The 27,947-nt window shown below is 42.5% G+C and overlaps 1 protein-coding gene across 3 annotated transcripts in view; it reads left to right on the forward strand.

Annotated features, from left to right (window-relative positions):
• pax7a (paired box 7a) overlaps positions 1-27,947 on the forward strand; it is a 42,060-nt gene that overhangs the window by 13,490 nt on the left and 623 nt on the right. For 2 of the 3 annotated variants that reach the window (XM_034532429.1, XM_034532430.1), the window contains exons 5-8: positions 7,500-7,699; positions 14,918-15,083; positions 15,495-15,688; positions 27,027-27,270. In XM_034532429.1, the coding sequence (XP_034388320.1) occupies positions 7,500-7,699; positions 14,918-15,083; positions 15,495-15,688; positions 27,027-27,270 (804 nt within the window). The remainder of the gene's footprint in view (positions 1-7,499; positions 7,700-14,917; positions 15,084-15,494; positions 15,689-27,026; positions 27,271-27,947) is intronic. The other variant, XM_034532431.1, reaches the window with a different exon arrangement.

The following is a 27,947-nucleotide window of genomic DNA, read 5'->3' on the forward strand; positions in this document are numbered from 1 at the left end:
AAACATGTTCCCTAAGTGTTGCAAATCAGAAATGTGTTTTTTCCCACCAAGTTAAAATGTGTAAGGGGTTGTCCAAACAGTGGGGCGGAGCTTCTGTCCTTGTCGACAAAATAACAACTTCAAATGTTGTCCGCTATTTTCAACTAATGGGCTTATTTCTGCATCGTCAGTCATTCTCTCCTTGGGGAACATGTAGTCTCAGTATAAAAAGCTTTGCTACTGTGCCACATTACAACCCCTCAATATGGAGGGATCTCAGAAATTAATGCCAAGCACTGTAATAATTCACTGTGCCCAGGAAAAAAAAACTCTTTAGAGGAAATATTCATTAAATTGTTGAATATAAAGGAAACACTTTGTTCACTTGTAATCCACTGAATGCCAGTCCACTGTGGAGTATAATAGTATTTCTGAAGATGTGTTCAAAACCCGTTTCAAAACTTACTATACTGTTTTTATTTTGCGCAGGGATAGAGTAATATTGAGACATATAACTCTGTATATAGTAATAGCCATAAAAGCACTAAAAACAGTAAAGTAGTGTTTTTTTCTTAAAGTTTTCATCACTCTTCTTTCCCTCCTCATGTCCTTGATGTCGCACAAACTTTTCCACAATATTTACTGCCCAACCTTGTCCAGAAAATTAGGAAACTTCCCTTGGGCACATAAAAATGTCCGCTGTGCATTCCTATACTGTGCCCAGTAATCTCTCTTTGGCTTTGTTGAGAAAATGATTTGTTCCTGCAGGAGACCTCGGCTCATAGCCCTGAGACGTTACTGTTTGATTTCCTGCGTAGGTTTTTGAGAGCTTTTTGCTAGGGGACCGAGGCTCTGGCTCCAGTGCCATTTGGCAGAGACCCCCATGGGCTCCTTTTTTACTTTCTTGTGCTCTCTGTTAATTTCATTACTTTCGCTGTGACCTCAATTAGTGAAGACTCTTGCTCAAGCGGTGACATTCTGCTTGACAGAAGAGGAAACCTGAAGCAAAGCTCAGTCTTAGTGAGAGGTGGCAACAGTTTTCCTAACAAGGTTCCTGTTTTGTGTCCTCTGAAGACTTTATGGGTCGTTGGTCGACAGAATTACATAATAAGTGAGCAAGTAAATTGAAAAATGTGTGATTTTGCATAGTGTGAAGGATGAAAATTAACATATGCAATGTTAAAAGTGCATTTTTATCCTTGAAAAGAAGTCTTTCAAAACAATAATTTATATATTAGGAACAAAGCTAAACCCTCTAGAGTACAACAGTGTTTGCCTTCAAGTACATCTCAGGGATAAAAACAAACTATCCTATTTTTTAATATCCTAGTTGTAGTCAGTAGTATATTAAAGAAAAAAATCCCACCCTTCAAGTCCTTCGCGCTTTCACACTCAGGCAGCGCAGAGGCATGGGGAGTCAATATGTCAGCGTTTATGGATGCCCCGCGGAGCTGCACAGGGCTGTCAGGCCCCTATTCATGCTCTAATGGCCCCCCGAGGAGCTTGTCTCTCTGGGCTGAAAAGGCCGGGAGGCCCAGTGGACGCCCTGTTGTTGAAGGTGAGCGTGCGCTCTCATGGACGCGCCGCGCCTTCATCCATATGACAAGAGCCATAAAAGAGCATCGCTCTCGCTGCTTCTCCCTCTCTGTCTCCTCTGCTTTCTCTTGCGTCTACCCCACCCTCCCTCCTCTCTCCCACTTTCTCCCCACCTCAAACAGAGAAAAGGGGGCTAATTGTTTGTTGTGAGAGCCAAAGATTATAAAGCCTCCCATCTTTCTTCCTCCCTTGCCTTTTTCTCCTCTTTTTCAACGGTGCACTACTCCTTTTCTAAAGAAGGAGATTTTTGTCCAAGAGACAGAGGAATTCCTGTGGAATGTCGACGTAAAAGAGCTTAAAACTGACACTGGCAATGAGAGGTTCTGCATTTAGTGGCAAAAAAAAAAAGGCTTTTCTGTTTTCATCAGGTAGTTTTTTAATCTGTTTAAAACTTCTTCTTGTAGCTACAGACTCAAAGTTGCACTAAAGTCTAGAGTTCTTGTTCACTTCTGCTTTCCTTTCTCACTTGTCCTGTCTTAACACTTGAAATAGATTTTGTGTGCCCTTGGCCCTCGGCCACCAGCTATAAACTGGTAATTGACATGATAGGCATGAGACAAAGCTGAATCCAATGACATCTGTCCATAAAGGTGAGCTGAGAATGATTTTTATTTCCGATAGACGGTGGATTTTTAATATCCTCATGTAAAGTTACACATCTCCTCCAGATTCAATTTCAGCTAAATGTCAAATTACGGCCCAGAGAAGGTCACTGACAACCAGAGGAAATTGATGGTGCATTTTAGCCCGTTACCAAACAAAGTAAACAGTTAACTTGATTTTGCAATGTATGCAGTCTTTTTACAAATTGTTCGTGATGTTGATCTCAATATTTTTATCTAATATATATATATATATATATATATATATATATATACTATATTAATAAATTCCGATTATGCAGAGGCTACGCTCACTTTTGGAGTTTTGTTTTTGTTTTTCACTTGCAAGGAGATAACTACAGGAGTAGATTATTCATAGAGAATTTGTCTTTAAACCATTCTGGTTATCGCTGTCGTCTATCTTGTATTCACATAAGGTTCCTATCTGAGATACATCCTTCGGTAAATGCCTTGAATCACATGCCTCCTTTAACTTGGCAAGCCCTTTGGGATGAACAGGCAAGTGCATTAAGCAGAGATGCCGCACCATTCTCGGAAAAATGCAAATTGGGAAGTTGTTAGTTATTTGATGTTGCTGCGTGATCCCCCCCGCCCCCGAAACATCCCTCCACTCCAGTGTTAGTGGTTGAATCGCATGCAGTCCTGGGGACAGGCAGGGCTGTTTATATGCAGGCCTGGAGCAGCAAAGACAGCACAGAGACAGATGCATGTCAGAGATAGCAGATCCCATCTCAGGCAGATGCCTCTTATCACAGGCCTGTTTGCATAATTAGGCCTTTTGATATTCACCCCCTCTGACTGACAAAAAGTATAATTGCAGTATCAACTACGACAAAAGGTAGGCACAAAATAAACAAGTCAACATAAATAGGGAGAAAAGACGCGGTGTTATTTTTGTCCTGTGGGAAAAAAAGAGGGAGGAAAAACACCATTTTAAACTAAATCTGCTGTCAGTCACAGTCAACTGGTGTGACTCGGTGCTCAGAGGCTGGTCCTGTGAATGCCTGCAAAACACAGAGCGTGAGGCCTGATTGTAATTATGCTGGAACTAATATGCTTTTCAAAATGAGCCATTATGAGCTAATGCTGCACTGCCAAAGCCCTGTCTGTTTTTGTCCCTCTGTCTTGGATAGTTTGCAAAGGTATGGCTGATATTGAGGCCATGGGTTATGATATCAGAGACAGTCTGACTAGGATGAGCACTACTTAACTAACGACTAAAACTGCTCACAGGTGAGGGATAAAGAAATCGGACTCCTTTCAAAGACATGTCCTTTAACATGTTTCTAATAAAGAAATCTACATGTTCTGATTATTACTAAATTTTAGTTGCATATAGAGGGAGTCATTTGTTTTTATTTCATCGTCTACATTTGCAACATTTTTGGAATTCTGTTCATTTTCATGATGGATTTTGCTGTTTTTTCTAGTTATTGAAAGGCCTATACATCTGGGCCGAAGTAGCCTGTATATATTTACCCATCTTCAAGTTGTATTTTTTAATTGACCCTTTATAGATTAAAGCTTTTTTACCTTTTTTTACTTCCTTTTAAAAAAAAATATTTCATAGATCTTTGCTCCTACTGATTGTAATGCTTCAGGATTAACATTTATATGCAACTATTTTGTCAACATTATTCAACAACATGGTAGACATAAAGTTTATTGCACTTGTTATGTGTCAGAAATCTGTAACCTTACAGATCACTTGGCTAATTGTCGCTATTGAGAGGACAGCTGTGTGTTTAATTAGCATTACCTCAGCGTCGCGGGGGTAAAGGTGGAGGACTGAAGGAGTCCGAGGGGCTGGAGGGAGAAGAAGAGAAGGAGGTGGGTAGGGGGTCGATAAGAGGAGTGGAGGGGTTTTGAGGAAACAGAGTGATGATGAGGATCCCATCTGCCGGTATAGTCTGAGGAGTCTGACTCTGTGGGGTCACCAGAGGAGCATCAGGGAAGAGAGCAGGCTTTAAACCTCATAGTAACTTTAAAACTATTAACTGGCAGCCCAGGTCCTTCCAAAGGTCTGGTTATTATTAAAGCATTATTAGAGCAAAAACTGTTAAAAAAGTTAAAGGATATCAGTTAAAAATTCAGAGCATTAATAGCAACACTCAACTATTTGCTATGTAAAGGTTTCGTGGAATAACTGAGCAGAGAATTTAAATCACACTCCCTCTTTGTGTGTGTTGTAATACCATTTTTTTCTGTGTCTTCCTGGCGCCTTTTAGCGCATGTCTCTCTTGTGGCCCACGGGCTAGCTAATGACCGCCGCTCTGCACTACGTTCATACGGCAGTTAAAGCCTATCCTCCAGTCCCCCCTCAGATAAACACTGTTAGCTCTATTTGCACTGTTAGAACTGTTAGCTTCCAGTCACCGGCTCAGCTGTCGTCATGCTGAGAGTCTCTGCTCTGAATTTTGTATTGAAAATCTCACTGTAAATACATCGATTATTAGTTTTCAGCCATCGAACAAACATTATTTGTTTGCCGGTACAACATTGCCTCGATCACAACATGACTTTAGTGCTGCACGTGGCTAACAACACTTTTTAAATGTTTTTGTCAATTACAGTCCTATTATAGTTCAGGGATTGATTGTCTTCAATATAATTTTTTAAACAATTTCCTGTAATGAAACCAAGTCATGACATTCATTACAATTTAGGTTAAGGTAGCTTTTACTCAAACCGTACCTAGTGTTATTTCTAATCTTAATCAAGCACTTACCTACAATAGCAATGTGTAAACCTGATTAATTCCTATTTGTAATAGGTGCATTTTTAAATCAATATTGGGAGAAAACCTTAGAGGGCCCCTGGAGGAGAGTTCACGGTAGTAATCATGCCCACTGGATGGCACATAATTAGATTCTAATTGGATGATAAGTAATGAGACAAGGCATGAGTGGTTTATCAATATCCCATGAACCTGTGAATGGAATTACCACCGTCGTATTATAGGAAGGTCTAATCAGAATGTACCTTTTTGTGCCGAGCAGACTATTAAGGAATTGACCTCGACAGCCCTGCAGGGATTTTGTTCGCTGAATCCTATTTTGTCTGTGATTGTTAACATTGGCACATCTGTGAGGAGAAAAAGAGACATGAAATTAAGATTTTATTTCAATAAAAAGACTGTTAAATGGCTGTTTTCTGTCCTTATACCTGCTTGAGCCTATGACATGTATTCCAGACAGTTTGTAAGTCCTCTTCGCTTTGGGCGGACGACAGTAACATCGCAGTTTGTAAACCATAAATCAGTAAGAGGCTCTTTCTTACATCAAAATGGACTGCAGCCATGAGTTTTAATGTATTTTCTGTCGTCTATTCGCCAAATGTAGTCGGCATATAGATGAGTTTTACATCCAACCCCAATCCCAATTGGCCCCATGCAGTGTGTGCCATTTTCCATTTTCCCTTGCTCATTACAAGAAGGGCTGTTGACCTTGTGCTTCTGGATCATGTACAAGAGCAGATGTGTTGGCTCATAGGGCTTAATGGAGAGCAGCAGTACAACCTATTGTTTTGATGAGGTGTCTCAGTCATTAGCCTGATAGCATGCTAAATGTGACACAGATTGCCGCAGCAGTTTACTTGCAAAATAAAGTCTGTGAAAGCACCTCAAACAAAAGGGGAGAAAAATTAAATAATTTGAGGAGGACAGGACTTTAGTGTCTTCCTCAGAGCCCTTCGAGTATGTGTCTACTCTGGCCCCCACATCTCCCCGTAGGACACAGAGGTGACTTTGGAAAGTGATCTGCAGACTGCTCGGTTGGTCTCAAGTGTTGTCATGGCAAGTTACCGGGCAAATGGATATACGCATCCTCATGAAAACCAACAAAGGGATATGTGGTGTATGTACATATTCAACTTTGTATGTTCAAGGGTGTTCTACAGCGAAGTGAGCCTGTGCTTCAAGAATCAATCTTTATTAAAACGGATAAGACTGAAGAATTGATTTAATGAATGCGGCCTCATGTCCTGCAGCCACATGTAATCCGCAGAGAATCATTGAGCATGAGCTCAGGGGAACAAAAATGTTCGTAGACGACTCATAGAGTGGCCTGTAATGATAGTCTCCATATAATCCCATAATTCCTTGTTTAATTAAACTCTGGAGCTGGCCTTGAGACTCCGCCAGCTCTGTTGCTCTTTTGTTCTCACAGTTGTTATTTGGAGGCTAGGTTTGAGTATTCTTTTGTCCACTTATGTTGAAAGATTTGACTGGAGTGAGCTATAAACAGAGATCGAAGCTGTAAAACAATGAGTCAGGCGGTAGGAACTCACTCGGGAAGACATTCAGGTGAGCATTATAGTTTTCATTCGAGCTGAATAGTGAAGGGCCTCTGTCAGAAGCAGAATTCTCTTCATACACCCTCTTCTTCAATATCTCCCTTTATTTTCCCTCTCCCACACTTTCTGGACTGTGCATGATGCAATCCAACTAGGCCTGGAGCAACACTGGCACATCACGCCGCCTTGTCAATGTCTCAATGAGGAAATTATGAAAATATGAATTTTATGACATGAAATGAAAAGGGCCATGTAGTTTGAATAGACATGCAGAGGAGGTGAAAATGATGCAATTTTCTAAATTCAGTTATAATGGTAATGTGCAATGGTAATGCGTATTTGCTGTCAAAAATTTCCCTGTCGGCCCGGATTGTACAGCTTTGTGCTGTATCTATATTCCTCGAGCAAAAATTCAGCTTAGTTGAATGCCTAAAAAGTAATGTAAAATGTGTTCTAATTCATTTAATGACAGCAGATGGAAACACATGGGACTGAATGGTTTTGGTGTGATATTGTGTTCTATTTTATACACTTTGGCTGAGCTGTGTATGATCAGTGTGCCCTGGGCCAATGAGAGAAAAGCAGGGTGAGGAGCAGCAAGGTGGCCTGTGCAGATTAACCCCTCTACCCACCGACACCCCCGCTCCCCCACAGCCCTCTGCCTTCACAGCCTCTGGGGCCCCTGACAGAGGCAGGATTGTGTATCAGGGCCTCTTCTATATTAAATAAATATCCACAGATTAAGATAATATTCTCCCAGTTGTATATTCAGAGAGGAGTTGCTGTCAGTTGAATCCTTAGTGTTGCCAGTCTCGCTCTCTGGAGCAACAAAAGAGACTCCAAAATGTAGATAATGCTGTTAGAGTCCTTTCTTGATCAGTTGCAGCTCAGTTTTTACGCTATTTTCTACAAACACCTCTCAGTTGCTTCACACAAAACCCACCATAACTTGAATTCATTGCATGATGACACAGATCGTCCTCTGTCTGTTTCCCTTTTCAACTACAGGTAACCGCACAGACGAAGGTTCAGATATAGATTCAGAGCCCGACTTGCCCCTGAAGAGGAAGCAGAGACGCAGTCGCACCACCTTCACCGCTGAGCAGCTGGAGGAGCTGGAGAAGGCTTTTGAAAGGACACATTACCCAGATATCTACACCAGAGAGGAGCTGGCCCAGAGGACAAAACTCACAGAGGCCAGAGTACAGGTACCAGTGACAGAACCAGAAAGAACAAGCATTGTGCTGCAGTTTGCCTGCATTATGTTTCACCCAAATTATCTAAACATATACATACATACATACATGTTAATGGTAGCTACGCAGAAGGGTTGAATTTAATTTGTCCCTGAAATTTTTGCTTTCACCCAATGCAAATGTATGAATTAGCATGTAAAGACACATTATGAATGTCCCTTTTACTCTGGATAACCAAAGAACACACTGTAAATCCTGTTCATGGGGACTATTACTTTGATAGAAAGTCCCATTGAAAACCGTGCCGTGTGTTGATCATCCTAATTAACAAAGATGTTAGACTGCTAACGACTTACTTTCATCATTATTGTATTGGGTCGGAGGCAGAAATCTCAAAACCTGGGCAAATAAAAGATCTCTGCATGCCGAGAGGTAAACACATATGCTTACTTTGAAAACTCCACCTGCCAACATCAATGTGCTGTAGTCGCTCAGAGACTCCTGAGGAAAACGTAGCTCACACTATGTTTCACCTTGTGCGGGCCTCACATAAATCTATGCTGCCTGAACAGCAAATACCATACTTTCCCTCAAGGTACGGCAAAAAGCATTGTGTCTGATGCTCTGATAACGTAAGAATAATGCATTTCTGTGCTGTGCTTGTAAGGGAGTTTGCTACTTAGCATTAGCCTTCATGTTCAAGATGTTTTAGATAAATGCTCCCAATCTTCACACTTCAGACACAGGAACCTGTCTGACACCCTGCTGTTGCATGTAAGATTGAAGGAATATATGTACAGTAGAGTTATAGCAGCAGCTGTTCCTAAGACGGAGAGAGGGAGAAAAAAGAGGAGAGGAGAGAAAGGGAATGCATTCCTGATGGATTCCTCATTTCGGCCTTTGGCCAGGATCTCATCACATCACTTTCAAGCTTGCCGCGGCTTGTAAAACCCTCCACATATCACACAGGGTTCCTCATCCTCTCCAGGGACCCAATGCCCTGAAAACAACATTAATCAATCAGCCGCTAGTAAAAAAAAAAGTCTGGGGCACCCTCTCCTCTTACCACAGTCGTTCACACTCCCTCTGAACCCCCCCAAACTCCTCACCGCATGCTAACTGTTCATCACACTACAAACATGCAGTTGGAGTAACTAATTCCACACATGTCTTTGTCCATCTTAACCCCCCAACACGCAAGGATGTCCTAAATGTCTGAGTGTTTAATGCCTCACTCAAGGGAGGAGAAATTTATCTCATGGCTGTTATATAAGGCAATATATTAGTTTGTGTTAGAGTAAATGTGGACAAGAGGTGGAGGAAGTGAACGCATTCAAAATGTCCATTGAAAATCTACTGAAATACATTAATAAGTATCTCTAGAAAGTAAATTCAATTTAGCATTTTGTAGATTTAGTTCCAACAATCCTACTTTGATTTAATACATTCATGTTATAATTATTAAAACTGCATTTTCTGCGAAGTTTTTTAAGCTCATAGTAAAAGCCATGAACAAATGCATCAATCTAGTTTAATTCAAAGTGATCATGGAGGACATTGAAAACAAAATGAATTATTGTACTTGTATTTGTATTTCTGGAGCCAAACTAAAATATCTAAACATGAAAGCTAGAGAAAGAAAGCAGACCGAGTGACTGCTGTGTGTTTGCTGTTAGAGAATAGACTTAAATGATGTCATGTGAAAACCTGAGGAATTTGAGTCATGGCTATAATTTGTTAATGCTGTTTTCCTCATAATCTAATTTTTAAAGGCTTTGAAAGTCTCAAAAGGTCAACTCAACTTAACTTTCTGAGAAGGTTACGAAGAACGTGTCTCTGGTAGCAAAAATATATAATGCCTATATAGTATTCTCGTAGCATTTTCCCAAATGCATTTCAAATGAATAACCTTAACAACTAACATTGTTCAAGGCAAATTAGATAATAAAGTTAAACTAGATCTGGAATAATTTAGTTTAAATGTGAATTATATAGTGTGTGCATGTAGGTGTTGTTTGCATCACAAGCGTTCTGAAAATGTCCACCAGCTGGGCTTTTACAGAGGTAGCCAAAAGGCCCATCATATGGCAGGAGAGAGGAGACCCTTTGGCCTGAGAGCAAAGCTTCTCCAGCACAGCTGCAGTGACGCATCTTCCAGATGTTGTTCGCAGACAAACTTGTGTTTGGGGGTGAGAGAGAAAGCATAGGCAGGGGGTGTCAGTGCTCCCACAGTCTCATATTTTAACTTGAATCTGTGTTCGCTGTCATGCTTCATTGTTACCCATTTGTCATTAAACATGGAGATAATGTGCAGAGCAATTTTTTTTCAGGTTGGATTTGGAAGTAAACTGTACTTGTGAGACAAACATGGCTGCACTGGCACTAAAATGCCACAGCCCAAAGCTGTGTTCCAAATTAACCTGCTAGATTCTTGTGGAAGTGATGAGTGTTTGGCTTAGCGCTGACTCACAACCTAAACTCATAAACAGAGCTAACTCCCTCGTGTCTGCCCTCGCCTGCCATTTTAAGACCCTTTCCCCATCCATCTTTATCAGCCCCACTGCCCCCTTCAGCAGAGCTACCGCTCCTTCACCACCATGAGCACTGCAATGGTTTTATCACCCCAACTGACAAATTGTGGGATACGATCCGTATCTCTCAGCAATTAGTTCCAGGCTGTCTCAGTGAGACGGGATCCTGCCAAGTCCACCTTCGGTATGTGCTCCGCTGATGCAGTGTCCACTGACACTTTCCATCTGATAACCCCTCAGTTTTAACCGGAGCAGGCAGCAGAGCTATTAGAGAAGAGGGCATCATTTGTGTCGGTTTCCTCTGCAGAGTGGACCAGGTGAAGGGAGCACTGAGGGGAAGGGTAGCTGGCAATAGGCTGCAGGCCGCTGTAAATCAGCGCTCTCAGATGAAGCAAATTACATTCTTCTCTATTTAGACTGAAAGTTTTTAAGAGAGTGACTCCTGAGACTCGGCTGAGGCTCATCATCTCAGCATGCCGCCTCCGGCTCGCTTTACAGAATCTGTCACATAGATCCTCTTTCATTACCAATAAACATTCTGCATGTAGCTATTATACTTAGTGGAATCTAATAAGGTATAAGCATTGCGTTTTACGAAGCGTGCAAATCAATTTGGTAAAAAGTTTCTCTCTTTATCTATGGCTTGTGCTGGCCTGTTGATGCAATGGAATGAGCAGAGGGAAAAGACTAATATGCAGAGTATATCTTCATAGCTTTATGTGACAGAACAGTGTAGACAAATTCCAACACAAGTTTTCAACACAGCTAGTGTGAATATAATCCCATCGGGAGGTATCTGGAGGTACTACACAGTTTCTTGATTGTTATAATACCAGTAGAGTACCAGCGGCAAGAGAGAAAATCACAATGGAGCTGAGTGGTGACAAGCAAACCCAACAGGCAACTGTATTCCCGCCAGTATGGGTTTATGTTTCATAAAGGAATAAATAGGATTTGTGTAGATTGTAGAGCAGAAATTGTTGCAATGCATCAGTGTGAATGTTCTAACAGTTTCTTATTATTAGAATTTAAATGACTTTGGTACAGTGCTTCTGTACTCCTGATACTTATCAAGCTAATCCCACTCTCCTCTCAAATTCACACTCCTAGCTACTTTAATTAGCATAGTGCCAGTCTGGAAGGCAAGCAGGGAGGGAATCAGAGTGAGAGAGAGAGAGGGAGAGGGGGAGAGAGAGAGAGAGGGGGGAAAGAAGAAGAGGGGGGGGGGGGGGGGGGGGTGTATTGCGTGGTATGAGAAAGAAGAGGATTTGTATGTTGAGGTTGGTTGCATCACCCCTCTGTGTTTTTGCGGATATGAAGTCAGCAGCACATTTTGTTTTGTCATTATCTCGGCTCTTGGTATTCATCTACTGAATGTTTCAAATTGGCTCCTGAAAGGCGTCACACATTCAGTGCTCGTCTTTGACAAAATAATTCATGGAGGATTGTCTGAACGGGGAATTCTGAAATATGAGTGATCCTATTTAAGAGAAACAACAGAGAGAGATTTTAACTGCAATGCAGTGTCACACATTTGCAGTGTTTGTGAGTGCATATTATCGCTGATCTGCGATAAGAAAATGCAAAATGCCACTTTATCGCTTTGATTCTGTCGGCTGAGAGTGAATGAGAGATTAAAGGCACATGAAGCAATGCAAGCCACCAAACTAGGGACTAAAACTGAATGTTTGCTGTTTGAGGCTTGCAACTAGATCCTCTTCCAGTTGTGCACGACAACAACCTTCACCCTCCGCAAATTCCTCTTTTGTCTCACAAGCAGGGCTAAGCTTGACTTCTGTAAGATGGGTTACCGCTCCTCCATCCTCCCTGCATCCTGAAACTTTCCCATCACCATTCAGAGATGCAGTGCAGTCGTATCCAAGTGCACTGGATGCAGGGAACCCTCTTAGTGCGTGAAAAGGAAACAGAAGTGAGCCACATGAATTCGGCGGCACACTTGTAGGTAGATAGGGAAGACATGGAGGAGTGCTGCAGCTCTCTGTACTGCAGAGAATTTAACCGGATTGTGGAGAGCAGAGGAGAATCTGTGGTCCAAGGTGACTTTGTGATCAGGTTCCAGAGCACAGCCTCAAATCCTCAGCTTCAGGCTGTGGGTTAGTCTATGTGCGAGCGAATGTGTGTGCGTAACGTATGCATGTGTGTGATAGCGTAAGGACACTGTGAGTTGCCACTTGTGTCCATGTTTATCCAAGTCTGTGCTGAGAGCTCGACAATTGTCCACTCAGTTAGAAGGGCATGCCCATATGTTATAGTAGACACACTGCACCCGTCTTTTGTGCTCTCTAACTAAATAGAGCCTCAGCGTGTTTCAAAGTTTAGGTCAATCATGTTGAAGCAAGCCTATTCATAGCCTAGGAATACTGTAGATTACAATAAATTACGAGGGTACCTTTCATTGACATTCCTCTGAGTTTTTCTGGTGATTGGACAACCATGTCAACTTAAAGTCTACTAATTTGAAACAGCAAACACATTTTGAAAGAAACATGCAGACTCTGTGACATTTTCTATCAACATGATAAGGAAACATCACAATATACTGTGTGAGCCGAATGTTTACAGACAGCTTGTTTCATTTATCTTACTTCTATCTGTTCGAATCAATTAAAGCATGCTTCAACTTCTTTATGGTTATGCTTAGCCTCTCACAACACTTGGTCAGGCTTACGGTGAGATCAGGTTCTCGGTTTAATATTGAAAAACCAACAGCGATTTGAAGTACAAGAAAACAAAAACCACAATCTTTATGTGTTAGAAAAATAATTGAAGCTTCGTATTTACAATTAATTTTATTATTATTATTTATATTTTAACGACAGTGTTAAGAACCATAGGGGAGAACCATATGTGAGAAAAAAAAATTTAAAATTAAATGTTGAACAGATAATTCCACGTATGCACTGGAAACAATAGCAGAGAGTAGAGTTAGGAGTAGAAGAAAGAACTGAAAATGCAACACTGACAAAAGGAAAGTGGCAAAAGCAAAGAGCGGACTTCAACGTTTAAGTGTTTTGTGTCTGCCGTGATGGAACACCTCCTTCCTATGCTTGGATGACAACGGGGGAAGGATGTTAAAATGAACATAAAAGAGGGGTGGGGTGAGTGGATGAGGTCGGAGGTGAAGTGGCACTGCGGGGTGGGGTGATGGGGAGTGTGTGGAAGAAAGGGGTGTGCCCCCCTTGCCCCCTCCCCTGGGCCAGGCAGCTGTTTGTCTGGCCCAGTAGGAGCTTAGTTCAGACCTTGGACTACGCTCCACTACATCCCAATAGCAGAAGTTTCACTGGAGCCACTCACCACATTTGTTTTGGAATAGCTGATTGAGGGATTCAAATGGGGTCTTTAGAAGCAATTAGGTCTGAGATAAAGATTTCCTGTTGTTTTTCTAGTTGTGTGTTTGAGGTTCATCCTACACTGTCATCGCCTGTTGCATCCAATGTTCTTTCTGGTATGTGCTCAAGACTAAACCAAGGTATAGGCAAAAAAAAAAGAAGACATCTGGTCTTTGTAGAGGCAGCGACTGTGTGAGAAAGAAACTACATTCAAATTAAGATCTCCGTTGGGCTGAGATCCCTTGTAGGCCTATACGAGTTTATATGTATGTTTGTGTGTACAAAAAGAGGCAGCCCCCAAAAAGCAGTGAGTATGTCGCTGTGTAAGTCCCCTTGAAAGTGTCCCTCTTTAAGACCTGTTTAAAAGGGACGCCCCCTCTTTGTGTCCACTGTTCTCCGTGGCGTATGGAGGGGCTTTTGTCCCCTTCTTTCATGTGCTCTCACAATAGTCCGGGCCGTTTGAAACACAACAGTAGATGAACTGCGCTGACAGTGTATTAAACTCTGATGAATTGCCTGTGCGAGGCATAGATCAATGTCCTTCAACCCTTAGCACACAGTGAAGCCCGGGCCTTGTCTTGGTTAAATGGAACAGGTTGCTGGCTCTTTTCAAAAGGGCCTGATTATATTCATGTTTTGTTGAAGCAGAAGCCTTTTTAAAATGTGTAAATCTTTGAGTCCCATTTTTCCCCCTTTTCATTCAGGGAATTGACATTGTGTGTCTGCGCTTTGGTCCTGCTCGTTTTGTGAGCATTTTGCTATTTGCAGCCTTAGAACTCTGTGTCTTGACTCCAAAATTTAAAACTTTTTCTTTCTCTTTAAACTGACTTTTAAAGCTTTAAAAAACACCACATTAAAACAGCATTGCAGTTATTGTTTATCTGCGTTTCTAGAGAGATAATGGCCTCTTTCAAAGGAAAGCATCCAGTAGCTTCACAAACATACTTGAGGTCTGTGATTTGAAGGCTAGTGGCCTACCTCTGACCTTTAAATGACTTCTCCCCTCTGAAGGGGGCTTAGGGCAGCCTGTTTACACAGATCACAGCTTCAGCCACTTAAGAACAACAGGGACGGACCACTGAGCCTCAATGGCAGCTCCCACAGGGACTCTCTCAACTACCACCAGCACCACCACTCGCACTAACTGGCAGATTAATCACAGGTGGCAGGAGCCAGCAGACTCTACTGAGAGTCATCTGCAGTCAAATGCTCACGGCACAAACATAAATGGAGTTTGAGTGAATGGAAAATGAAACAAAAACAACTTGTAACCTGCAGGAACTCAACATTCAAAGATTAAAATGAGTGAAAACCAATCATTTTAACTGTGTGCGTCTTTCTCTTTTCAGGTGTGGTTTAGCAACAGGCGCGCTCGGTGGCGTAAACAGGCCGGGGCCAATCAGCTAGCGGCCTTCAACCACCTGCTTCCTGGAGGATTCCCTCCCACAGGGATGCCAAGTTTACCCACATACCAGCTACAAGAGTCCAGCTACCCCGGCACCACGCTATCGCAGGGTAAGAGCACAACATATGTCAGACCGGAAAGATACAGTATGCTCTGTACTTTGAGTTTAATCTAATTTTTGGTAAAGATTACATTAGTCCTATTTAGTGGTATGCCATCTACATTTTATGTTCATGTGAATAGCATTATGAATTATATACGAATCGTGTGCAGCTTATAATTACTGTGCAGCTAGTAGTCATGTTTATAATCACTTCCTGTCATAATGAAACATAAATGAACCTTTATGTAATAGAGCCTTTGCATAAAGAGACATTTATTTCTGGTAATCAATTTAAAGAAGGACACTTAATGTATGACTAAACTTTGAGGATGCTGTATAAGGATTCTTGCTGAGCGTCAGTTTAAGTGAGTGTTTCCCTAAATTCTCCCTGACCTGTTTATGTTGTTTTTGGTGTCAGAGGGCAGTACATTGCACAGGCCCCAACCCCTGCCTCCATCCTCCATGCACCAGGGAGGTCTGACTGCTGATGGCAGCTCTGCTTATGGACTCTCGTCCAATCGCCACGGCTTCTCCAGCTACTCCGATACTTTCATGAGCCCCTCAGCATCCAGCAACCACATGAACTCTGTCGGCAACGGGCTCTCCCCACAGGTCAGTCCAACAAGTTTCACCTCCATAAAGGTTACCCGCTTATATAACGTTCCCACAAATAGGTAGAATTCCCATTCATCAGTCTACCACCCTCCTCCTCCTCTCGCTGTTCAGAATATTTAATTGTATTTGACTTAAATTAAAATTCAGAAACAGCATGTTCAGCAAAATAACTACCAGTGTTCTTTTATGTTCGCCTTCCAAAGCCCTGGATTTATTTTAGCTACTCTAAATTGCTACATTTGTAAAACAATTGGATTAACATCAACAAATTAAAATTCATCTTGATAGTACTGCAAGTACTCAAGCTGCTCCAAACAGCGATTTCGACTTTCCTGGGACATCTAAATCCTTGCGCAGCACAGTGAGAACACATGCAGATGAAATAATTAGCTAAAGCTTATAAATGTAGACCCATAATCTTCTTCACGTAATTGTCTGCGGCTGGAAGACTCCAGATTTTCTTCATCTCTTTACTGCATGATTTCCATGGCAGCGCTATGTTCAGAGTGTCAGAGGCGGTGTGCTCTCTTCTTGTGAGGTTTTCTAGTAGATTTTTCCTGCTGGACACATGCTCTTGTGCACTCCTGTCATGATAAAGAATAATATTACCCATGCTACTTAGGTTTCTGGGTTTCTTAATTGCAGTTTAAATCCCTAAAATATCTTCTCTACACGTTCTCCTCTGTGCCACCTTAATGTGCCGCACGGTATGTGCAGGTTTGTTGGCTTCCGCTTTGGAAGAGCGCTGGATTTCGCCACGTTAACCTCTTCGGACACCTCCATTAATGAGTGTTTAAATATGACTCTATGGTAAGGGTTGAGTTTTAAGTAGCACATAATAAAAAATGATTTGTATTGATGAAAATCGTGTGTACGGAGTGAATTATACACAATTACCCATCAATACTGGCCAGTCTTGCCCACCCTCACCAACAAGATGTGGTTAACAGGCAGAAAATAAGATTGAAATGGTGTGTAAAGAGTTGAAAATGAATTTCAATGCTGCATTTGTCCACAATTACCCCGTCGTTCACACGTGTTTTATTGGGATTTTTTTTTTTTTTTTTTCTTCTTCAAATATTTCTCAAAGCAGATTGGAAACATTCTTGGTATTACCCTCTTTCTTCAGAGAAGAAAGAATTAAGGCTTTTGTGACAAAAAAGAGATTTTCTCTCCTGCTGGAGCAACGGAGGATAACATGGAGGCTCACAGCGTGTTTGATTGTTAATCGTGGCACAGGGGCTTTAACTGCTAATGCTCTCACTGCAAACCTGCAGAAAAACACCAGGAACATGGAGTCGTTCTTTTTTTTTTCATTAATGGCTCTCTCTAATACTGGCATGGGGTGCAGTGTCGCTTTCTCTCCCTCTTCACAGGCATTCAAGAATGTGTTGGGATATTAAACATTTCCTGTCATAGTGAGGATTAGGACAGGAGCCTTTGGGCAACTGTACAGCATGGATTTTCACTATTCAATTACTCTATCAAGTGTTTGATTCAGTCTTTTAAAAAAACAAACACCTGAAATACATTTTACCTGTTTTTTAATTCAGTTATTTATTTAGAACTTAGATTGTGGATTGACTTTTTTTTTCAAATGCACGTGGTGTAGATGTTTTGATGGAATGTTTCCGCGGCACAGAATTGAAATGTATTGAATGCATGTAGAATGCTGTGTGGCATTCCTATCAGTCTCTCAGCATGGAGATGAATGTTCCCACTGACAGCAGAATCAGAGTTCACTCTGTGGTGCAGCGTCCTGCTGGGCTGGGCAGACCCCATCTCTCTCTCTTTTTCTCTCTCTCTCTCTCTCTCTCTCTCTTCGCCAACATGCAGCTATCAACATAAAACTCACAGCATTTTTTTTTTTTTTTACTTTTTAAAAAAGTGTACCGTGTCCATGTCAGACCTTGCTTATTCTTTGCATTTAAACATGTTTAAATCAATGAAAAATCAGTTTCAGCTTTGTAAAATTATCAGCACACATACGACACCTCACTGTTGATTTTCGGTAACTTACAGAGAGTTTCCTGTTTTCCCTTTCCTCTAATGGAAAAATAGCAACACAAAGAAAGTCTCTATCGAGATGGAACTGAGAATTTGATGTTATAAGTTACAGAGAGCATCTGTTTGCTTGAGATATGCTTGTGCATTGGTATGTGCAAGCTATTTCTTCAAGTGTCTGGCATTGATGGCCTAGTGGTTCCTGTAAAGATTGACAAAAATTCTCTGATTCCCAGTAAATGGGCTGCGGTGGCGTAGTGCCAAGTCTGTAATGGAATCCTGCAACGTTCAGCGATCCCGACAGGAGCTCGCGTCCATCCCAATCCCATAACCTACCCCGACAGCACACATTTTCCCATTACAGGCGGTGGAAAAGCCGTCCGCACTCAAACTGGTTGCTGTCATTGTGGGATATACAACGTGCTTGGCTGGTTGAGGGAGCAATATATTAGGGGTGAGAGTGAAGCTGTGCATGGCTGGGCAAAAGGTATGAAACCAGAAGTGTGTTTTGTTGTTGGTCTTGTTTCGTTTAGCGGCACAGCGGGGGTTGCCAAGAAGGAAAGGCAAGGGCACAGGGCACAGGCATTCCAGTATTTTTCTATCTGTGGTTACCTAAAGATTTAAGCTCACGTCTGCTTTTTTTCTACGTGGTATTTTTTTCATTTTTAATAATCCATTTGAAATAGGCCTTTGTCTCGTCCCCAAATGGCCACCATGATGCTTCAAATTTAAATGTTGCATATGTTGACTAGAAAACAACAGGACAGGCTGTCTTCCTATAATTGAAGAGGGCATGCTTTGACAGCCAACACACAGTCATCTATTAAGAATATGGAATACATTCAACACACCCTGGTAATATGAAACTCTAAAGAGCCTTTTAGATACTTCTCAAATGTTTCTCTGAAGCAGGGTTCATGGGCATTTTATATGTGGTGAGACGTTTGGGCTGAATTCCTCATTATTGCATGACAGGGACACCTGCTGGGAGAGGAACGAAAACAACTGCACTGACTGGAGAGCTGAAGCGATGCAAGAGAAGCTCAGTGGCAGAGCTTGGGTTTCACTCCTCAGAGAAATGTCTAGAAGTAATGAGGGAATAATAATAACTTAAAGCATTTCTATTGGCGAGCAAAAGCAGGAAATGCGTCGCAGAGGTGTTGTACGATGCTATTTAAAATGAGAGGGCGAAGTGATCAGGAGAGTGGCAAGTCAAAGGTAATGATGGACAGAGATTTTATTTCAGTTTTAATCAAGGAAGTTTGCAAAGTTTTTTGGGGAACTTTTTTTTTCTTTCTGTTTAGCAGTTTTATGAAAGTGTTGTGTGTTTTGGAATGACAAGGATGTGTGTCTGTATCTGAGGAGGGCCTTTGGGCTGTGTGAGTGGGCCGGGCCTCCACACATGCACGCACACACTCACACGTACACGGGATCAGAGGCAGAGCGGCTCTCACCCCTGCCTCCCTTTGATCTGTGTCCCCAGGCCAGCCTGCCCGCGCGGCGCTGCACCGCACCACGCACGCTGACACCATGCTCACCAGCGACTCCCCACAACTGTCTGAGAGAGATAAGCCAGGGGAGACTCCAAACTGTGCTGCTGCTCTTCCATTAGCTAGCGCAGACGCTTCTTTTAAAAACGGGATGAATTATTTTTAAGAAGCAAGCTCTACCCGTTGCCAAAAAAAAAAAAAACGAGAGGGGAAAAATATACGGAACAATCTGGAGCTCTGGCTTCATTCCGCCTCCCTCCCTGACTTCTAACAAGACATTCTGCACCTGAATACCAATGAGAGGGGGAGATTCATGTAGTCCCCCACATTATTAAAACTTGGGCATTAAGCCTCTCACCGGGCACTGTGTCAGCTGGCAGGCTCCACTGACAACAAATCAAAGGGGATGAGCACATAGCCTGCATTCATAGCTCAGCCACTCGCAGAGCAAGAGGGGGAATACATACTGGTTAATTAGAACTCCCATTAAAACAAATACTGTTTCAATTTGGCAAGTATAAAAAAAGATGTAAGAGGCTTTCAGAAAAAAGAGGCCTGCTGTTGGCAGCTGCCAAGAAAATCCAGGGACTGTAAATCATATCCACTGGCTTATACTGTTTCTGCACAGATATTAGTGTTGCTGTTGTTTTGCAACACTTTGGAACTCTGAGGAAAGATTCTGTGTCAGTGACACCAGAAATACACCTCTGCACACATCGCGGTCGTCGTTGTGTTGCGTTGGTTCTTCGTCTTCTGTATCTCGGTTTGTTTCTGCAGCTTGAAGAGACTTCACGGACTGTAGTTTTTATGAAGTATGACAGAACAATTAGGATGGGGTTCTCCTTCTAAACTCAGAGCTTCATGACACCTTGCGGCACATCACTTTCATAGCTGCAGCTTTACACACAGGTCTCATTCTCTAGCAGCTGACAGTACCGCAGCCTACGAGCCGTCTGTATACCTGAGCCATTTGTTGCTCACCACATCTCTAACGTCTCCCGAGAACCAAGTGAAGCCATTTTCTTTGCCATTCCAAAATATTTTCAGTTGCAGCTTTGTGTATTCATAATCTATTTTTCACCTACCAACCTTCCTTCCCTCCATTTGGCGTTTTGTCATCCCATGATGCTTTGCCAATAGTGCTTTGCTCTTTCTCTCTCTCTCTCTCCCTCTCTCTCTCTCTCTCCCCACCTTCCTCTCTTGCTCCAACTCTCTCCCCTGGAGAGGCAGCTCTTCTCCCTACGCCCAGATGAAAGGCTATGGCGGACAATAAAAATGCTATTTAAATGCAAGGGTGTTTGTGTGCGGGTGAGAGATATTTCCTGCTGAAAGTGAGCTGCTGCATCCTGATAAATAGTAAATATAAGGGAATGTGATTTACATTTATCTTGCAGAGGCAGCCAATATGAATTTCAGTAAATCCTAGAAGATGGGGATTTAAGGAGGAAAATGACTGAGACTGATTCACATGCTGTGTGTCCTACGCAGTTGAAATGCCTATAAGGTTGAGAGTGATACTGCTTTATTAAAGTATAGGCACAGACATTGATCCTATCTAAAATACCTATTACACACGGACATGCACTGTGTCACATGCTCATCTGTGGCAATTCCCAGTCTCATACATACACAATTTGAAGGTGACTTGTACTGAAATAATAATAATATTATTATTAATGATAAAGAGCTGTAACAGCAGGCCACTGGGCAGGTGAAGTGTCTGTGGGGCATACGCTGGATGACCATATCTCTGGGGTCACGGGTCAGGGTGCAGGGGGTTATGGGACGGCTGGGGAAGAAGAAGGGCTGGTTTGCTGTGAACCTGTTCTGCTTGTCGGAGGTCTCGGGTTGTTGTCTATCTGCATGTGGTTCCTCTTAGTTCCAGATGCCACTCTGACAGGTGCATAGCTGTGATTAATACTCTCTCTGACTTTTTCTTTCTCTCACGTTTTCTCATTCTGTCCCTCCTTCCGCTTGTCTCCTCCTGCATGTCCCTCATTGATTCCCTGGTCCCTGCTCCACTGTGGACTTTGCGTTGCGTGTGACCCATTTGCAAAGTTGATTTAACACTTACAGTGTGCTTAGCCTTTAAAATACAAGTACCTATTGCCAGCATGGTTCAATGCACTTGTCTCTTTCTCTCTCCTCCTCTCTTCCTCCCCACAATAACATGAGAATATGGAGGTAGGGTCCCCAGCTGGTTGTCTCATGCAGGAGCTCTCCACTCTTAGTCTCCAGCTGAGAGCTATTTCACTATTTATTTACATGTAATTATTGCTATGAGGTGCAGATATTAACACTGTCAAAAACAATTTGACCTGACATTTTTCACTAGACCTGGCCCCTGCGGTTTTTAGCAAACAACCCCCACCCTCCTCCTCATCTTCCTCTTCTTTTTTTCTCCTTCTCTCCTTCGATCCGCCTCGCTTTTCTTCTGGAGCTGCTCCCTCCCTCACACACACACACACACACACACACACACACACACACACACACACACACACACACACACACACACGCCCTGCCTCGCTGAAACCACTCTCCTGGAATCAGAAAATCTGCCGTTTAATTTAAAAGAGGCGTTGGTGCAAGGTGCGGAGAGTTGAAGTCTGTGTGTGTGTGTGTGTGTGTGTGTGTGTGCGCGGGCTTTGAAGGGGCCTCTCTTGTTCCCAGTGGCTGAATCCATCCCATAGTTACTCAAGCATATCACTAGCAAAGAAAAGAGGATTGCTCCCCACACGTTCTCCAATTGCAGTCCAATAGACGGCATATTAACCTCTGGTTAGCGCGGGGGCCAAGTTTATAGCTTAAACTGTGGGATGTTTAAGAGGGAGGGGGACCTTCCTTCAGCTGGAGCAGCTGTGCTTTCTTGAACACTAAAACTAGCATGAGCCAAAATGGGCTGGAGAGGATTTAGCTTAATGAAAATTTGCAAAGAGAGAGAAGAAGAACCCTAAAATAAATATTCCTTTTCCACTTGTTTTAGCTTCCTTTGTATGCATGAACAGCTTCACAGGGAGAAGGGACACAGGCGCAGGATGGCTAACACGTTGTGAGGAGTGACAGCTTGTTCCAGTGCCCACTAATCGTCCTCATCTGTGCCTGACTTGTCAGTGCCCAGATTCTGTCAGTGCCAATCAACCAATTAATTGAACACAATTAGCACCCCCCACCTCCTCCCCCATACGGACCACATTCTTCAAAGGCTCATTTCTCTCCCTCCAGCACCCTTCACCCTTCCTCCCATTCTACCTCTCATTCTGTCTCTTCATCCTATGGCGCTGGTGGAAGACACTTTTCAGTTTTTATTAATGTGCCGCGGCCAATTAACGCAGTGGCATGCAGGCCAGAGCCCGTCATCTGCTGCCTGCCACCATCCCGGCTGTCTGCTGCGGCCCCACGCCACCCCTCGCGCCACCTCCACCGTGACCAAAACGCTTTAATTCAATTTATGCAATCACTGTTATTTTTAAATAGTCATTTTGTCTGCTCAGATGAGGGGCCTTACTGCCCGCTGGGCCGGCCCTCTCATGTGAGGGATGGGGGAAGGGTGGGACACTGTGAGAGCAGGAGTTGACTGACTTTGGGGTCCCTACAATTTTCATTAGCTCTTTATTCTTTCATCTTTGTTTAGTTTCAGGTAATTAGATGTTTGATTAAGATTTTTCTTAAATGAGGATTTAATTTAATGGAAATGTATGTTTTATTTAGCAATGTTATTAAAGAAAATCTCTTTTGACAGTTTTTCTGCATACTATGTATATGTATATACATATATATATATACATATACATATATATATATACATACATATATATATATATATATGCATACATGTATATATATATATATATCTATATATATATATGTACATACATATATACATATATATATATATATCTATATCTATATATATATACATACATACATATATATATATATATATTTTTTTTCTTTCTTATGTCTACTATATATGTTTAAAATATGTTCAATATTTTTGGCAGTTCTCAAAGTCAGACACTGGATCTTTACGACTCCTGGGTATCAGAATTAAACAGTATATTCTTGTCCTGTAATCACACCCTCAGGACTGGCCTTCAAATATTGATCTGAAATTCAGTGTTGTGTCATCACTGTCTTTAATCACTCTCAGCTGAAGCGAGTATCAGCCAGGCAGATCTGCTAAGGTGCAAGATGCTATTCTGCAACACCCAGATAACTTACAGACATTTGGAGTGCTCATTTTTCCCTGTCTGCCCCGGTGACCTCTGCCTAACTTAAAGGTACATCTTGGGGGCATTTCGATTCGGGCAGAACAGGGTGCTATCGGTGACAGAGGAACTAATCCAGTCTTGCGCAGATTAAGAGTATTTGTGGAGTGGGGTGTGTTGAAGCTGGCGCCGGGAATGGAACAGAAGGGGCTCCTATCAGCTCTCCAGGCAGGCTAGCCCTCAGGCCAGCGCAGTCCTACAGGAGTCTTTGTACTTCCCAAAGCCTCCACTTTCCTCTCACTCACTCTATATCACTTTCTCTCCCCTCTTCTGCCCCTCTCGCCCTCTTTCTATAGGCTATCATATTTTTACTGCTCCGTTTCCTTTTTCACATTTGTGAATTTTTGTTATTGTAGTCCAACACAAGAGTTCATTTGCCCACTTATTATAGTCAGGTGTGAGTCACAGATGTGAGGCAATTTAAGTTCTTACAGCCGAGAATAAAAAACATAAATGCTGCATATTTAAATATTGTTAAAGATATTAGAACTAAATTGTCAAAATGTAATTACAACAACAACTTTTAATGAAAAAATAGGCTTGCTACAGAACATTTGCACTCTATTTCTTTGCGGACTTTTCCCCCTTTTATTGTTTAGCTTTCTTTTTTCTTTTTTTTAACACTCACTGTTTCTCATAGCTCTGTCTCTGTCATATTGTTTTATTCTGGAAAGAAATCCAACAAAGAACATCTCGTCAAACATTCACGCAGACAAAATAAATATAATTTGACTGTTGAAGAAATTAGGGATGTATGAAAGGGCCTCTTTTTGTGTTTCAAGTGCGCTATTTATTTATCTGAAAGGATGCACATTGTATCAATTTACACTCCCCCATTCACTTCGCCACAGGCTGGAGGGCTCAGAAGTTGAGAGAATTAATTACTTTTTTATTATTATTTATAAAGTAATCTATCTGTAGAGAGGGAGCGGAAAAAGGAGAGGGTGAGGGAAGGGGGGTGAGAGAGGCAGGGAAGGCCCTGGAGCATTGTCCTTTAAACTAGGTCCTGGCTCACATTATCTCTCAAACCAGCACTCACACAACGTCAAACAACAAACGAACTCTGGGCTGCTGAGGACGCTGTATGCAAGAAAAAGAGAGGGAGGTCGGGGGAGAGGAGAGGGAGGGAGGGAGGGAGAGACGGAGTGAGAAAGTCTTCTCTACAAGAGTGTAAAGACTGTGTGAGAAAAATATCTATGGTTGTGAAAAAAAACTCTCAACTCTAAAAAATGTCATTAATTTAAACTCCACACGTCTGGTTTAATGCACCTGTGTGTACTGAGAGGTGTGATTTAACACTCGAGTAACATCCTGGTGCACCAGACCCCATTCAGTGAAACTCCATCAAATATTACATTGACAATAATCATGTCAATCCAAAAACCACATTCAATTAATAAATATTAAGCTAAAATTATAGCCTTATGCACATTTTACAAAAAGCTTTTTATTCCTCTCTGTGAGTAAATTCACTGGCTATGAGTTCACCAGCAGGAATACTACACTTTGTGCCATAATATAATATCTATAAAGTCTTGTTGTATATAGAATGTGCAAATTATGAGTTATCTGACCCCTTAATGTGAAATAAGATAACTTTATGGGCACATCAAAGTAGCAAAGCCATGTCATTTAAATTGACCTATGAAAAACATAAAATACTGTAGACCTGGGTGAACTAAGTCAATCTCATCAGATTAAGGGAACAATGTTGAAACAGCCATGATTTCTGTTCCAGTGGTGTGAACACAACATGTAACTGACCCCCAGACAATGAGAACCTGATGACTCCAGAAGAGCTGAGCTTCTCCCAAAAGCAAAACTCAAATCATTTAGACAGAATCCTCTTTGGGGGAAGGACGACTTTAGGATAGCGGCGTCCTCACAGATGACAACACTTGTTAGACTCTAAAGTGGTCGACCCATCTTTAATTCGCTAAAATCGCAAAGCTGCTACAATGTCAGTGATAAGAAGTCATTTTCTTTTGAAGAACTTTTATGAGCATGAATAATATTCGGCCCAATTGTTGGCTATTCTATTTCATGAAGAAGCGATGTAATCAAGCTTCAATTAACCAATGACTAAAATGGACTCATGCCCTCCAGCTGTCTCTCTCAGGACACTTAACAAGCTCTCCCCCCTTCACTCTCAGCCATCCCGACGCATCAGGACACATATGTCCTCCTCAGAGTGTGTAGCTCATAAGGGAGGAAGCATCACATGTGTCCAGCATGAAAAGAGCCATGAATCTCCCTCTTATGGATGCATGTCACATGCTTTGTCCGCAGACCACAGATGTGGAGGGGACGAAGGGTGGGGGTTTCCATACTGATAGAATTAACATGTGGAAATGACTAAACCGGCCTTTATGTTTCTGATGTGCTTGGAGTGCTTCATATTTCCTGGGAGGCCTTTTCTGAAGATATGATTAACTTGCAGAATATCGTTAATTTTCCCTCTGTGGGATATTCCTGGTTTAGTGCATCATTTGTGGACTTTGTGGACATTTGCGCCTTGCCCCTGCATTGTCTACGTGTGCAGCATATGTGTGCATGCACGCATGTGTCCATTCATGTGTGCATGCATGCAAACATATGCCTGCGTGCGTATCACCCCTGTGTAACCACCTCCATGATGGGCTAATTGGTTTAGCAGCCAAGGGGCCAAAGGCCAGTGCAGCATAGCAAAATTCAACATGAACCTGATGTTGAAGGGAAGGCGTCCATGCTATAGGAGGGAAGCATGTGTGGGACAATTCCCTTTTTTACCACCCCCTCCCACACACACACACCACTTTCCTTTTTCACTTAAAGAAACTCGCAGCATAAGAAAACTACATTCTTCACAGTGTTCTGGGCCACTGTGCTTCAGACTGAGGGAGCACCAGAAGTAATCTCTTCCATTTTAACATATTTTGAGACCTTCTTCTGACGAATGTCACATGCTATTACATTAATCTAGAATATTGAATTGCAAGCTTTTATACACTATGAATAATATACACACTGTGATATTCAGGCGAGCCTCAACCTTCAGTATCAGCGGGCCCCTCAGTAAGGTTTGTGGAGGCTACTTTGTGTGGGGATCTGAGAGGATCATTTACCAGTTCCAACTCCATTACTATTCATGAGATGGGTAGGCTAGGGGCGAGGGATTAGGGACTCCCTTGGTGCTTGTTGTGCTGTAGGCTCGGGCTCAGGCCTCAGGCTCCGGGACAGGGGCTGTCTGGCACGGATGGTGGGTCTATTATCACCCTGGGACCTTCTGTCCCACAGCAGAACACTTACTGGCAGTGCCAGCTAATGGAAACAGTCTCTCTTGTCTCCCTTTCTCCTTTTTACACTCATCACTCTCCTTGTATCCTTCCCCTGCCTCTTTAAAACAAAAATGGGGAAGTTTTTCCCTTTCCCATTTCAAAGTTGAAATGGGGTATTTCTATGCATCTTTACGTGAAGTGCTAGGATGGCACGATATTTTCAGAAAAAAAAGTACTTTCCCTCAACTCTGTCAATGCTTTGATCCTCGATTTTCCAAATTTCTAACATCCTCCGTTTCCCCTTCCCCTCCAGGTGATGAGTATCCTGAGTAACCCCAGCGTCGTACCCTCCCAGACCCAGCACGACTTTTCCATTTCCCCCCTGCACGGCGGCCTGGAGAGCTCCAACCCCATCTCAGCCAGCTGCAGCCAGCGCTCTGACAGCATCAAGGACAGTCTGGCTTCCTCTCAGTCATACTGCCCCCCCACTTACAGTGCCACCAGCTACAGCGTGGACCCCGTCACTGCAGGCTACCAATACAGCCAGTATGGCCAGAGTGAGTAAACCCTGCATTAACATTTCTATGATGTATGTTTGTGTTTAGCTTGAGTTCTTGTGCTTTGGTCTTTTTGTGTGTCCAAACAAGACTTGTTCCTCTATATACTCCTCTTGAGTTGACTAGATTAAAAAAGCCTATGAAGTGATGCCCAAGTCCTAGGCAAGAGAGCCTCCTGACCTTTGCACTTTTGTTGGTGGAGGTAGACACGTGCTCTTGATAAAGACCCCCTCAACCCACCACCAACACCACCACCTTCCTCCGAGAGAGCTGCCTTAGTCACACCCCACTCCACTTGGATGGGAAAGAGGAGAGGGCTACTTCAAAGAACGGCACACCCTCAGGGGCCACAGTGTCCTCTTGCCCACCTCTCTCCCTCTTTCTCTCTTCTCCATCACACAGACACACACACAAAAACACACACACATGCACACACACCCTCAGGGCAGGAAAGAGTTTGCTTTATTAGATTAGCATAATTGACTGATGCTGTCACAGCCATTCATAAGAGGTAAAATGAAGCACACTTCCTCAACAAGCCAGCCAGCGCCAGCTAGCCGACATTTGTTTGTATTTATATGCGGCTTCAAGTAGTGATCTGGTGCATTGTGCATCTTTTTTTATTATGTCGTGCGTGTTGTTGTGCGTGTGTGTATGTGAGCGGGTACCAATGTGTC

Source organism: Cyclopterus lumpus, chromosome 5 (assembly GCF_009769545.1).
Source record: "Cyclopterus lumpus isolate fCycLum1 chromosome 5, fCycLum1.pri, whole genome shotgun sequence".
Classification (NCBI taxonomy): domain Eukaryota; kingdom Metazoa; phylum Chordata; class Actinopteri; order Perciformes; family Cyclopteridae; genus Cyclopterus; species Cyclopterus lumpus.